At 35.6% G+C, this 13,316-nt stretch overlaps 1 protein-coding gene across 1 annotated transcript; it reads left to right on the top strand.

Moving 5' to 3' along the window:
• Positions 1-3,511, top strand: LOC114532094 (zinc finger protein ZIC 5-like). The gene has a single exon (XM_028553682.1). The coding sequence runs from the start codon at positions 1,435-1,437 to the stop codon at positions 2,641-2,643; it is 1,209 nt and encodes a 402-aa protein (XP_028409483.1). The 5' UTR covers positions 1-1,434; the 3' UTR covers positions 2,644-3,511.
• Positions 3,512-13,316: the final 9,805 nt, after the last annotated feature.

The following is a 13,316-nucleotide window of genomic DNA, read 5'->3' as shown; positions in this document are numbered from 1 at the left end:
AAATATCTGAGTTTACCACACGCTAAACGCACACAAGCGCTGCTGTATTTGCGCTGTAAATGTTGCTCTTTCCATGTGGAGAATCAATAAAACCTTCCGGTCAATATTTGAGAAGCCCGCGTAAAAACAAATAAAAGCTGTTCGTTGCTGGATACGAGGATTATTCCTAGCGAATAAGAAGCGTTTGTGTAAGTGTAATTGGGTTGATACGATGGAGGGAGGGTAGAACTCATCAAAGACACTGGGTAGCTTTCAATTTCCCAGCTTGGGGGATAAGGAAAGTTTACTTGTAAATTTAATTTATTCTCACTGATCTATCGCCCTATATTGACACAATCAGCTTGATAGGGCGGAGTTTCTCAATTGCCAAATTTAGCTAACGGTTTCTTGTTCAGTTTGCGACACGTTTTGCCGCGAGTAAATTTCTTCAATGCGAAGAACAGGAAATTTTAAGGTTATTGAGTTTACAATTAGCATGAAACCGCCGCTCAGGCTTACACTTTAGATTACAGGTTGTTTGTTACATTGACTGGCTGTACCGGCTCTTAACAATGTTTGCGATTGTTTAACCCAACTGAAAGCTTTTTATTCCCGTTGTGTGGTTGAATCCACTGAATTTTTATAATGTTGTTCTCCGCAAGGAAAGAAACGAAGCGAAATCTTCGCTTGGCGTGCTTAAATCGCCACAGGAGATCAAGATGATTTGAAAGAGTAAAAAGGCAATTAAAATTCGGTTAAGAAAGACACGATGTGGACTCACAACATTTCTATTCAAACCTCTTAGAATCTCTTCACTTTGAATATCGATATCTTAGTTAGCCAAATCCGCTTCTCTTTCGCGGCGGTATTAAGAGCGCCTACAAAGAGTTATCTTTAGATCTTTTGAATTGCAATAGTTTTGCCTGACAGATTAAAATTGAAATGAGCTACTTGGAACAAAAACAATAAGAGTCGGTAGAAGACGATCGAGTCACGAATTGTGAATAATTAACGAACCGTATGTAGAGCTGCGAGCTGTAATGTGATTGGCTAAGGGCCACATCCGTTCAATATGCCAATCATTAAATACGGCGAGTTGTGTTTTGAAACGCTCATGCTGTGAACTAACACAGAGAAATGCAGATGTTTTGAAAGAGGTGTTCCTTCAATCCTGCCTCAGTTTCACACAAACCTTGGAAATCCGAACATCACGCAGAGCGCGAAGTAAAGTGTTGAAGAGAAGCACTCCAACATCGCAGGTATACATTAGCCCATCAAGACACCTGATAACAAGCTGCTTTGAGATCTTGTATCTCATGCGAAGTTGTCTAAACCAAAGTATTGAGAAACAGCTTGCTTGATCGTGAAAACACCGCGGGTTGACCGCCGTCAGAACTGAGAACGATTCGTGAGTTGGGGTAATTAATCGAGATCTCACGCGAATATTTATCGTGTATGAACACAATGTCTATTGCTCATCAACCTACGATCGTCCCTAACAATCACGCGACAGCTCAAGGATACCCAGAACGTCGACCTTCCCACGAATTTATTTATGCTCGTGAGACAATCGCACCACCACCGTCATCATCTCAAAATCCAGCTCGAAGCGAAGGACGAAGTGTTGGAACTAAAGTCAACTATCCTTCTTCGCACAGTATGTTCACACCAGGACCTGTAGTCGGAGCTTCGGGTTATGAACGTTTTGAGACTCCACCGCCACCACCGCCAACTGGCCCTCATAGTTTTTTCCCACTGCCTCATCCTCACGAGGCTACACCACACTATCCCGTGCAAGCAATGAACGGCTATAATCCTAGCATGAGAATGACAGGAGGCCTTAACGACAGCTTCGCTTATACTACAAGAGATGAGAAAACTGAGGGTTTTGCGCTGCCACCTCCATTCCCGAATAGATTCGAATTCATACCTCCCTTCCCTCAGACGCCATTTCCATATCCACCTCCTGGCAGACAACTGCTGAACCAAGTTATAGTTTGTCAATGGATCGAGCCAAATGCGAAAGGCAAACCGTGTGGAAAACAATTCTTCCGCATGCATGATGTTGTTACCCATCTGAGTGAAGACCACGTTGGAGGGCCAGAGATTACGACCCACGTCTGCCTATGGAAAGGTTGTGTGAGAAATGGCTTGCCTTTTAAAGCAAAGTACAAGCTTATTAACCATATTCGTGTCCACACCGGCGAAAAGCCATTCCCATGTCCCTTTCCAGGTTGTGGAAAGCTATTCGCGAGATCCGAGAACCTCAAGATTCATAAACGTACCCATACTGGAGAGAAACCCTTTATGTGCGAGTACCCTGGTTGTGATCGTAGATTTGCGAATTCTAGCGATCGAAAGAAACACTCTCATGTGCATACTTCAGACAAACCTTACATCTGTAAAGTCGACGGCTGTAATAAAAGTTATACTCATCCTAGTTCACTGAGGAAGCATATGAAACTACATCAGAAAGCGAACGATCTAGCTAAGAGCATGACCAGTAAGGACGAGAAACCGAATCTTTCAGCGATTCAACACTATCAACCGACAACAAATTTTCCTCCAATGACGGATTGGTATACAAGGTTCCCTCCAGCTACAGCAGTGAGTCAACATGACTACGAGAACCCAGTATGTATTACCCGGCCTTCGGTATATTGAGACGCAAGTGATTTATATTTGTATAAATAAGTCGAGCGTGCGTACTTTCGAATGGTTTAGACACATTAGAGTCAAAGAACACACGAATCCTTTCGAATGAATTTCGCACGTTGGAATGAAAGACTAAGAGGGCTCTTTTGAACGAATTTATTTCGACAAAAATATATTCAAGTGGCGAACAAAGATGGTTTTGAACCACGTTTCAAGCAGAACTTATTCAATCGGTGTTTGCCGGAAGTTCTTCAGGTACTTGACCGACAAAATGTCTGACTAATCAAAAAAGATAAAAATATAAACATAAAATGATCGCCAGAGATGTACTTCAAAATGGACAAACTGACGCTGGGTAAGACCAGAAATTATTGTCTGATTTTCATTAACGGATATTTTATAAAATTGTATAGCAACTCAATATAACTTATAACAAAACATTTTGTGCCAATAATTTATACTTCCAAATGAGTCTAAATATCGTACAAAGTTAAAGTGTTTTAGAAGAAAAAAATTAAAGCTGAATAGGCAATGATTCTTGATATTTCCAACGCTGAGATAGGTTGTAAAATGCTTTATCTTTGCTTATAGTGAAACTCGAGATTAAGTAATAAATGTTGAGATTATTCTTTTACGGTTTAAATAGATTTCATTGCTGCGGTTTGCCTATTCAGCTTTTTATAAACATGCTTGCGATATAAGCAATGGCAAGTTTCACGGATAAATGTCAAAACAATCGTATGCATGATCGATGCATTTTAGATTTAACTGATTTTCAACACAATTGAGCAGAAATAATGATGCAATGTATATATTCTTTTCTAGAGCATTGCCATTGTAAATACACAATTTTTCCCTCGTGGAAAGACCCTTTAAATTGTGGTTTGTCTGTCCTTCAATTTTATCTTATTTTAGCAATTGTTTTATCTTAAGATTAGTCTGATATCTAGACCACACACTGAATATACATTCAACAAAATCTATGAACAGTTGAGATATTCGATCCGTATGAATTAATATTTCTGAAGCCCCGGCATCCCACAAGCAATGATAATTAATGCTTTGATAGAAAGAAGAGAGAGCTGTTGGCCTACTGCTTTGTGACTATGTCTCCCGCGCTGACTCGTGATATAAATAGTGTTTAAACTGATCTCACTTAATCCGTTTGCTAGGCTGAGAAAAAAGTCAATATCCTTGATATATATGTGTGTGTTATTAATAAAAAGACAATTGATCAAGGTGCACGTAAATCGAAACAGTTTGAAGAAGAACGCTCTGCCAAAACAGCCTTATTTACATTTCTAATTAAAAATTAGGACACACAATTCATCAAAGAGCAGTTCGAAACACGAACTCCCTTTCTCCGGCCTCGCAGCATCGAGCTATTCGGAAACAATTTCGTTTGCAATGGTTGATTATGCAACCAAATGCTGATATTTAGCAAACCAAATGAAATTAAGTTTTATTTTGACCGCAGTGTGTAATGAGAATTTTTCCTGACGCGGAATTAATGATTAATGTCAACGTGAAAGAATTGTTGTATATATCATTCTGTCAATTGAATGAGTTTCCTTCTACCACTTTTGATAACGCATACTTTGAACTTTAATAGGAAAAACACCTCTGTAAAATGCAGAAGTCACCGCACACGCCATCTCACGGAGTATTCATTCAGTTATAGCTAATGTACATATCTATTTACAAGATATCATTTAATATTAATTTTATTGAGAAAAATGTACAAGCGCAAAATTCTCGCCCTAAGCCATTTGTTTGCGTGAAAAATTCGGGCATTTTGATTGTAGTTTTCAAGACATTCAATTTACATGAGCTATTATACACTAAATCATTCTGCTTTAACATAACCCCTATCGGAATAAGGGAATCCTATGGCTCGACAGTTATATAGACGTAGCTATATTCTGTTAGTTCTCCTGCTTCAAGAAATACTTGTCTAGTGACCGTTCAAAAAGTCATTCTTGAGTAAAACTTTGAATCCTGAAAATGATAAAACTATTATTCAGCCATCTCCTGTCCCATCCTTCCGCAAAGGTTAAAATCATAGCACGTTTTTAGTTTATTCATTAAACGTCTATATCGATGCATAACCTATCGATGTACAAACGAGCCTAAAAGATTTCGTTCTGTTGTCGATATTAGAGGCGTTCAGTAAGTATATATGAATCAAGAGCCTTCATTACAAGCTGCCCTAACACTGTCGTGCGCTACTGAACCTTTCCGTTTGTCTATAGGCGATGCATGTTCTAAGGAAGACAAGAGAAATACGTATAAAGTGATAAAAACGCTCTGCTAATGTATTTTGGCATGTAAGAATTCGAAGTAAAACGGTTATTTATTTTGAGCCCAAACGACGCGTGCTTTGCGTCACATAATCAACTCCAACGTTTTATATATGTAGTAAATCAGTAATTTTGTGTACATTAATGCTAAGTTTACGGCTTAGACATCAGTCTAACTATTTGTGTTAAATTAGGAAAAGAGCAAACACTTCCAATGTGTGAATGAGTTTATGTATTGTACAATAAAGCTGTCGGCAAATAAATAAAAGTGAGATAATTTGTCGATTGCTATTTCACGGCTGAATAACACCCACGCAAGCCTAATCTTGCGAGGACTACATCGCGTAATTTTTCATGATGTATAATCAAATGTTTGTTTTTTTGTGTTTAGATTTAAAAGTTTCCTAGGCGTTTTACCACAAGTTTTCATCAATTCAGGCTCCTGTTGAAATCCTACTGAGATTTTCGCCCAATATCATTGTGGTTTTCCTCTGACTCTCTATGGTGCAATGAGTGTCTAGTTTAGGATCGTTTAACTCAATTCTCACTCCTATACTTAGATATTATGCTTTCTCACCGAATGCTTCTTCATTTTTTACGACGCGATCCTAAAAGCTGTTTTTTTTTATTAAGACTTTAGTAATAAAATATCATAAGCTCTTTTCAAACATCACATAATACATTTGGGCGGTAATATTATAGATGAAAGTAATGCCGCCAACCCTTTGTTTCATTAACAGTGATCACAGCGTTCTGTAAATGCCGCCCAAAAAGCTGCGCTAATTTAACTACGATGCACCCCCCTTATCGATTCTTATCGGAAAGGATATGGCGAAAATTTACTATTGAAAACCAGTTCAATATTCATTCTTTTTCAATGTTTCTTCTTCTAAACCATTTAAACGTATTTAAGTAATATATTAGCAAAAAAATGATGCATAAAATTAATCATTGGTGTCAGCCGAGAATGATAAGTTTTTGTTTACCCTTCCATGCGAAGATTCTCCATAAAATTGTCATTTTCAATGTTATACAAGGATTTTGATCGAAAATATTTCAGTTAGGCACCAAGACATGACCTAAAAAGAGTTGTTTCATTTGCGCTGTTGGAAAGCTACGATCTTTGCATGAGGCCATGTTCCAATATTGTTCTAACGAAATGGGATTTTCCTTTGCCAGCCAGATAAACATTTAACCTTTATAACTGAAGTAATTGTCAGTAGAATACTATTGTAGTATATGTAAGACAAAAAGCATATGGATGTGTTGAATGTAGAAAATGTAGTACAAATTTTGGCCCGCTGTTAGTTGTTGTGTTGTGAGCAACCGAGGATACGTTTACAGATCTGGCAAGCAAAGTGCCTCTTTATTTCGAATTAGTTGTGAGATCCTTGCCGGAGGGTTGATTTCGAGATGATCATGAATGATCTAAGAATATTCAAAATGCGATTCAAATCCTGCATGGCAACGTATGTGTGAACTAGAGATCTCATCGTATATTATTTGAGTGAGGTCGAGGCATGTGTAAATTGCGACAGCAGGATGGCGAAAGCGAATGAGAGAGGTAAATCAAAGTTGCTACGGCCTTTCTGTGAACGTTTGGGGTCTTCGTTTAACGTCTAACTAAACGGTCTTTGTCGGAAGCATGTTGTTACTGTATATTTCGTCTAAGGCGTTATATATACTACAGGCGTTGAGCCCATGTATAATGTTAGCCTATAACCCTACATTAAGTATACTATAAACACTCGTCTATGTGACCTGGATATTTTCAATTTCTATATTATTCCTCGTATTATACTTAACACACCCTGAAATCGATCGTTATTGCAAGATTGTGTTGAGCCGTATTTATCAGATAATATAAATTCAAAATATATTGTGCTCATAAAATATTGCTATTCATTTTTAACAGATTAAAATTTTGTCATTCCTTCCGTTTGGGAAGCAATTTCCTTAAAATGGGATATGAGAACTGAAGGAAAGATTCTAATTTGAAATCAAAACTTGTGTTCTTGCATGACACTCAATATTCTTCATGAAATACTTGTGAAAACCAAGGGGCAAATACCTGAAAGGGGATCTTACTAATATTTTCTGCCTATATAGTTTCAAACAACTATTTTACATTTGATATTTTCATTGTCTCGTAGTGTAATATTGATCAAGTGTCAAGGCGATTAATTATTTTTGTTCAACATGTAACACTACCTATATATATTCTGCTTGTTGGCAACTAATCACGCTAACTTTGATAACCAGCAAAAGAATAAGTATACGTTTATAGCTAGATACAAAACCCATCACAAATAGTTTGATCCATAAAGATTCAGGCCTCTAAATATAAATACGGATTGAAACAGAATTCGTTACACCGCGTTGCTTTTATTGTATTATATTGACTTGCGATAAGTGCATCACCAAGTGTGGTCCAGTTTCTTTGACTAAAAGAAATATCCACTTTAAAACAATAATCAAAATTTGAGCTATTCTAAGATATCTTTTCTTCCTGAGTTCTTAATTAATTTTGCCGCACTTAAGGTGTTGGGCGGGGTGTGATATTTGTGCCTGCTATTTTCGAGTGTTTTCTTGTTTGGTTAAAACTTTGAAATCCGGGCAGCAACATCGATTCATTTAGCTTTCGTTGTATGTGGGATTTCACAACGTGCTTTTTGGAAAGCACGAAAATTTAAATCATCAGCTTTTCTTTGAGTATAAATGTTTGAAACTTAGTAATGTGCTTGCATTACCCTATTTTCATGGGGTAGATCCTATATCTCTGATTCAAGAGGTACATCGGTTTCGCTGAGAGATTGAGTAGGGTATAGTAAAATATGGCTGCATTTGATCATTTGTTAGATGATACGGTGGAAATAGAAGAGGAGTACTTGACTTAATATTCCTAAAAATATCTATGCATGTAGGAAAGTTGATTGTTCCAAACAATAGGATTAACTTGCATGTGTGTAACAGTTGTCGATATCCAAGGTCATATTTTGCAATGTTATTTATATTTTTGATTATATTGGTTCTCCCGCGAATAGCTGAATAAACAAACCAATATTGGACTGGACTTTATTAATAAAGATTTCCCATGACTTGAACATAAAAAATATGGGTGTGTTTTACGTCAGCGCGGGAGATATGGAATAGTTTGTAGGTATTCCAATATTCACGCGTGTTTCAAGTACAAAATATGCTAAATACTTAGCTATCCCGTTACAGTGATATCTTTGTAAGTCACAATCATGATCAGCAACATTTTGATGTTGCTGCAGTAAAAATAGAGCATGTAGACTGAGTAAGAAGTCTTTAAATCGTGTTATCTATCAAAGGCGTTGAATTGATATAGGTATTCTTACTATTTTCATGTCTTGGCGAGTGTTTTTTCGGACGTCTAGACGTCTTACACCTGCATGCATGTGTCAAAGGACAGACTGCATATATAATTACAGTCGCTAAAACTCCTGGGTTTAAGGGGAGGGTGAGCACAGTGGCTTAAATACAATTTTGTATTATAACTACTGGGATACCCTATGCCGCAATTGATAAAATAGTAATTAAGCCAATCAATTACTATTGAACTTCTCAATGCTGGCTCGAAGTCTCCAACATGCAATGTATTTAGAAAACTGCTGTTTCGGATGATACTGCTATTTAAAACTGGGCAGTCCAACCGCTTCTTCGGTCAGAAGAACGAGCAAAACAACAGCTTCGCCCTGCTGGAAAGATTGTTAAATATTTTGAATATAAAAGGTTGCATAAGCAATGTTAATCATTTAGTTACGCTGCAATTTTAGCTGTCATATCCATGCATGCTTGCGTCAATCGCGTTACTTCTACTTCAGAGTTCAGTCATTATTATTGTCATGGAACTTATATTGTCTACAGTTTTGATTTTCATTGCAGGAGGTCATTTTAACACAAATGATGAAAGATATTTACTCGAGATGGCTTTGGTACCCTCGAAAATACAACATCGTCATTCATTACTTAGTGTAAAGAACCTCTGACATAGCCACATTACTCCATTGAAATTAAATTTACTCCATGTCGAAAAATTGAAATAGATTAACGCCTGGCTCTCAAAGTACACAATTGTGTACTCATGAGGAACGGGAGTCGCAGCATTTGAAATCATTCATGCAGTAATGCAACAAGGTTGCTAAAGTAAAATAGTACCTAATGTTTGTAATAAAATGTTGCTTAATAAAATACCTCAAGTTTAGCCGTTTTCTATTTTTCAAGAATCACGTACATCTCTATAATTATATAGTAGCTATATATTTGGCAAAACTAATGCTTTTAATGTAGTTGAGGATATGATAAATATTAAAAACGTTTGCAATATTGCGTATGGCATACGACAATCTTAGGAGTATTTTAGGTGCTGTTGCTTGCTATAGTGCATTAGCTAAGTTGATAAAACACTTACACGCTTTGATTCAATTCGCTTAGCTAAGGATTCTTCTCAATTTATTTTGGTAACTCCCTAAAAAAGTATATCAGTGCATGCAGGCATGCCAGTTTATAAACTACTGGCACTAAAATTATGTAGTGTATATGATCATGTTGCTTTCCAAGTTATTTGATGTTTATCCTTCGCTTCAGGATCTTACGATTTCACATCATCAAATATTGTCATTGATACATGGTCTTCGGAGGATAGCTATCATCGTATTATAAGGATGATAAATTGTTTTTTTTTCTCATTATATTTTTAAGGACTACTTCATATGGGAAAGGATTCTCGTGAAAGCGAATTTAGAAACACATTAAAGATTCACTTCAATTACTTTATAAGTTACAATTAACTCAAGTATTACTGCATTTGCATGTAATAGACAAATATCCTTTTTTAAAGGTAGACTAAAGAAATAAGTTCCTATACGCTTTCAACACCATGAATGACAACAAACGACAAGTTGTTTTTGTTGCATGAATCAATGCTGAATCGAATAATAATACACGTTTAAGACTCATTTAAAGTCTCATTTATAAACTAAAACATCAAAGACCTCTTCTTCAGTCATTGAGTTTCATAAATATAAGTATGTTTCAAACGGTATGATGAATTCTGCAATATCTATATTAAGGAGAATCACCTCTATTATGAGTTGTTTTCTCTCAAAATAATAATATATTGTTACGTTTCCGTTAGAGAAACCAAACCCAGTTATATCTCAGCTGGATAAATCGGGTAATTCTTGTGAGGTCTTTTTCCTTTTGTAACTGATTTTTTGTTTTGATATTTCCTTTCTCCATGTTTCCACAAGTAGCATGTCTCACAGTGCGACATCACGACGTCATGCTAGGCTCAATGTTGCTAAATTCTTTTTGTTTCCAGAGTCCCAGCATTTTCTCATCAATTGCACAACATGACGTCTTTCTCAGCACACAGTTGGAAACGCATAGCGCTCCCTAAGAGCCATCTAAATCTATTAACGTTAATTTATCCTTTGCATTTTCAAAATATCCTATTCACCGTGAAGGCAAAATATTTTCCTGATGTAATTCTGATTAAATAGGAATACGGTTATTTTCATCACTGCCGATTTCAAAGATGACAAAGCAATTTTTCGTTTTATCAAAAGGCTAACGCGCAAAAACACCCTTTAAATGCCTTATTTTAGCTACGCGTCCTTCCAACTCTTGTTATTTTGGAAAATATTCGGGCAAGTTCCACTGTATTGTTCATAAAAATCAAGAATAACTTTGACCTTGGACTGTTATCAAACAAAATATTAATTTAAAGGCAGTCAGTGATGGGTGCATGTAGTCACAATATAAATGTTTTCTTTCCAACGTCAATTAATACGCCAAATTTGACAAGCAACGCATTCGTTAAACTACTCATCGTGTGTTTCCGGAATAACATCGCTCCATTTTATAGCAAGTATTTGCATCTTCAACACTCGCATCGTTTTATACATGTCAAACACGTGCATTTAAACATGAACATTTTTAAAATAATAATAGTCATATTATATAGAACTATCCGTTCTCAAGTACCCGCGAAATAGCAGATTCGACAGCAGGAAAAATTGAAATGGAAAACTTTGGAGCTTGAAAAAATACCCGAACTGTATGAGTATGGTAAACTAATATCGACATTTAGCTATAGGTCAAATTTTAGACAGAAAAAAACACTATTCTCGAAAGATATCCGTTTTGTAATATAAAAATGACGAATCGCAAGCATGTATATGTTGTAGTTAACAATGCATATATAGAGTTCGTTATGAGCAATACACACATAAATCACCAGGTTTTGTCAGTGGAAGTTATTGATACAATCCGTTAAAGTATAAAACATGCTATGCGTATTTCATGTCATTATGCTGGTGCAGGTGGATTAAGTATAAGAGATATTCGTGTTTATTGTCATTTTAAGCGGGTAGGACTCATTAGACATGTATATACATGTGCGTTCTAAACAACGCTCGTCAAAAGAACTCGCTTTTTTCCTGTATATTTAAACTCGCAACAACAAGTAATTCGTTTTTTTTAGTGCGGTGTCTCTTAGGATATTTCTGAATTATATAATAAGATATTTAGTGCTGCATGCAGCCAGGTGTTTGATGTTATGATAAATGTTGCACTAATCAAGTGATGCCCGAACGCGATATTTCCACATGATGCCAATATTTTGGTCTCGTGAATAAATTGTTTGAAAATGCTGAGCACAAGTGCTTTCCTAAACAGATTAGGATATTTAAACAAACTATAAACAAATTTCTTTGTATTTCGGATTATATATACCTGCTTCGTTTTATGCTAATGCATTGACTAAAGAATCTGACACTGGCCTTCACTTTTTTTTTATTTCCCATTCTTTATCTGTACATGCAACACCATGCAGTTTATTGCTGACTAAAAGAACACTGCAATTAGAATCGTGCTTCCTTTAAAAAAAGAAAACATTCATCTGTACCAGGGTCGTAAATCGAATGAATAATTAGTGTTTTTGACACCTTTCATGCACATTAAAATGTGACACCTTTCAATATAAAGTGAAAAAATTATATAGATATATAAATTATTTTTTGAAAAAAAATTGGTTAAATTATAAAAAAATATATACTGGGTTTTGGCCACCTACATGTAATATACATTACCTCATAAGGCCGGAAATTTTCGTGCTCTTGATTGCTGTGATGTATCGAATTGTATAATCAATTACTCTTTTGTACATAAGTACCCTTACTTGTACATAAACAGCCTAACTTATCCACTCGTTCACATCAACAGAAGAAAAACACATTTAAATACGGCCTTTATAGATTTACATTAAATTCGTGCACGGATCAAATTTAAATCAGTGCATGTGTAACATTAATTATTGTAAATATTGAAGTCCGCTTTTTAAAGCGCTAGGCTTCATGTTCTGTTTGTTAATCTTCGCCAAGCTATTGAATTTCGATGTTTCCTTAAATATTTTTTTTGAAGATCATTAATGTGCAATAAATTGAGGTATAAACTCCACGAATTCCAGTGGTGCGGTAATATAAAATTACCTTAAATTTTAAATCGTCCGATGTGATGAGTCAAAGTGTCCGACACTTTAGACATAAGTCATATAAAATCTTTATATACTTTGAAGCTTTATATAGTAACGAGTAGTGAAAACCTTGCACTAGTTGATCTGCAATGAATGAATCAATATAACAGCTCACATTTTGCAATAATTTACCTTTATTCTTACTTGCCACTGCATACATGCATACTCTGTCTACTTATAGCATCATTTCAAGGCATCCACAGAGTAAATGCATGAACAAAGTATATTATTCACCTAACTGATTGATCAGCCGTCAGCGGCGACCTTTTAATTCGGCAAAATAATTAAGCTCAAAGTATCGACAACGTTATGGACAGAAGCAAAAATGAGGCGTGAAAATCAGGATAAATTTGTTGTTCAGTTATTGATACAAAGTACGCTACAAAACCAGTGTATGTCATCTGCATATCCTGAAGCTGAAGTAGCCGTGAATTACTTCATATGAATATAATTATAGGTAATATAGCATAACATGGCACACGGACCTCAATCTTAGGAAACAGAGATTCTTGAGCCTTTAAATTCTATCATGATTTCGGGTTAAAATTAAAATCGTTGAACTTAACAGTTTTGTATTCAATTCAAATCTCAAAATATCGACATGTAATCATTATATATTCTTATATAATTTTTTATATAATACTTTATAATTCTTACTAATGTTAAACAGTTTAAAGTAAAAAGCTCCTATTGTAATTTGTTTTGTTATAATTTTACGGTAACCTTATTTTTACGAAGATACATTTAATTCGTAGCCCAATTGATCATTTAAACATTAAGATGAAATACAAAAGCACAAAGCATTTCTTTTTTCCAACTAA

This window comes from Dendronephthya gigantea, unplaced genomic scaffold (genome assembly GCF_004324835.1).
Source record: "Dendronephthya gigantea isolate DGI-Jeju-01 unplaced genomic scaffold, DenGig_1.0 000077F, whole genome shotgun sequence".
In the NCBI taxonomy this organism is placed as follows: domain Eukaryota; kingdom Metazoa; phylum Cnidaria; class Anthozoa; order Malacalcyonacea; family Nephtheidae; genus Dendronephthya; species Dendronephthya gigantea.
The sequence above is the reverse complement of the archived record's forward strand: the minus strand, read 5'-3'. Positions and strand labels throughout refer to the sequence as shown.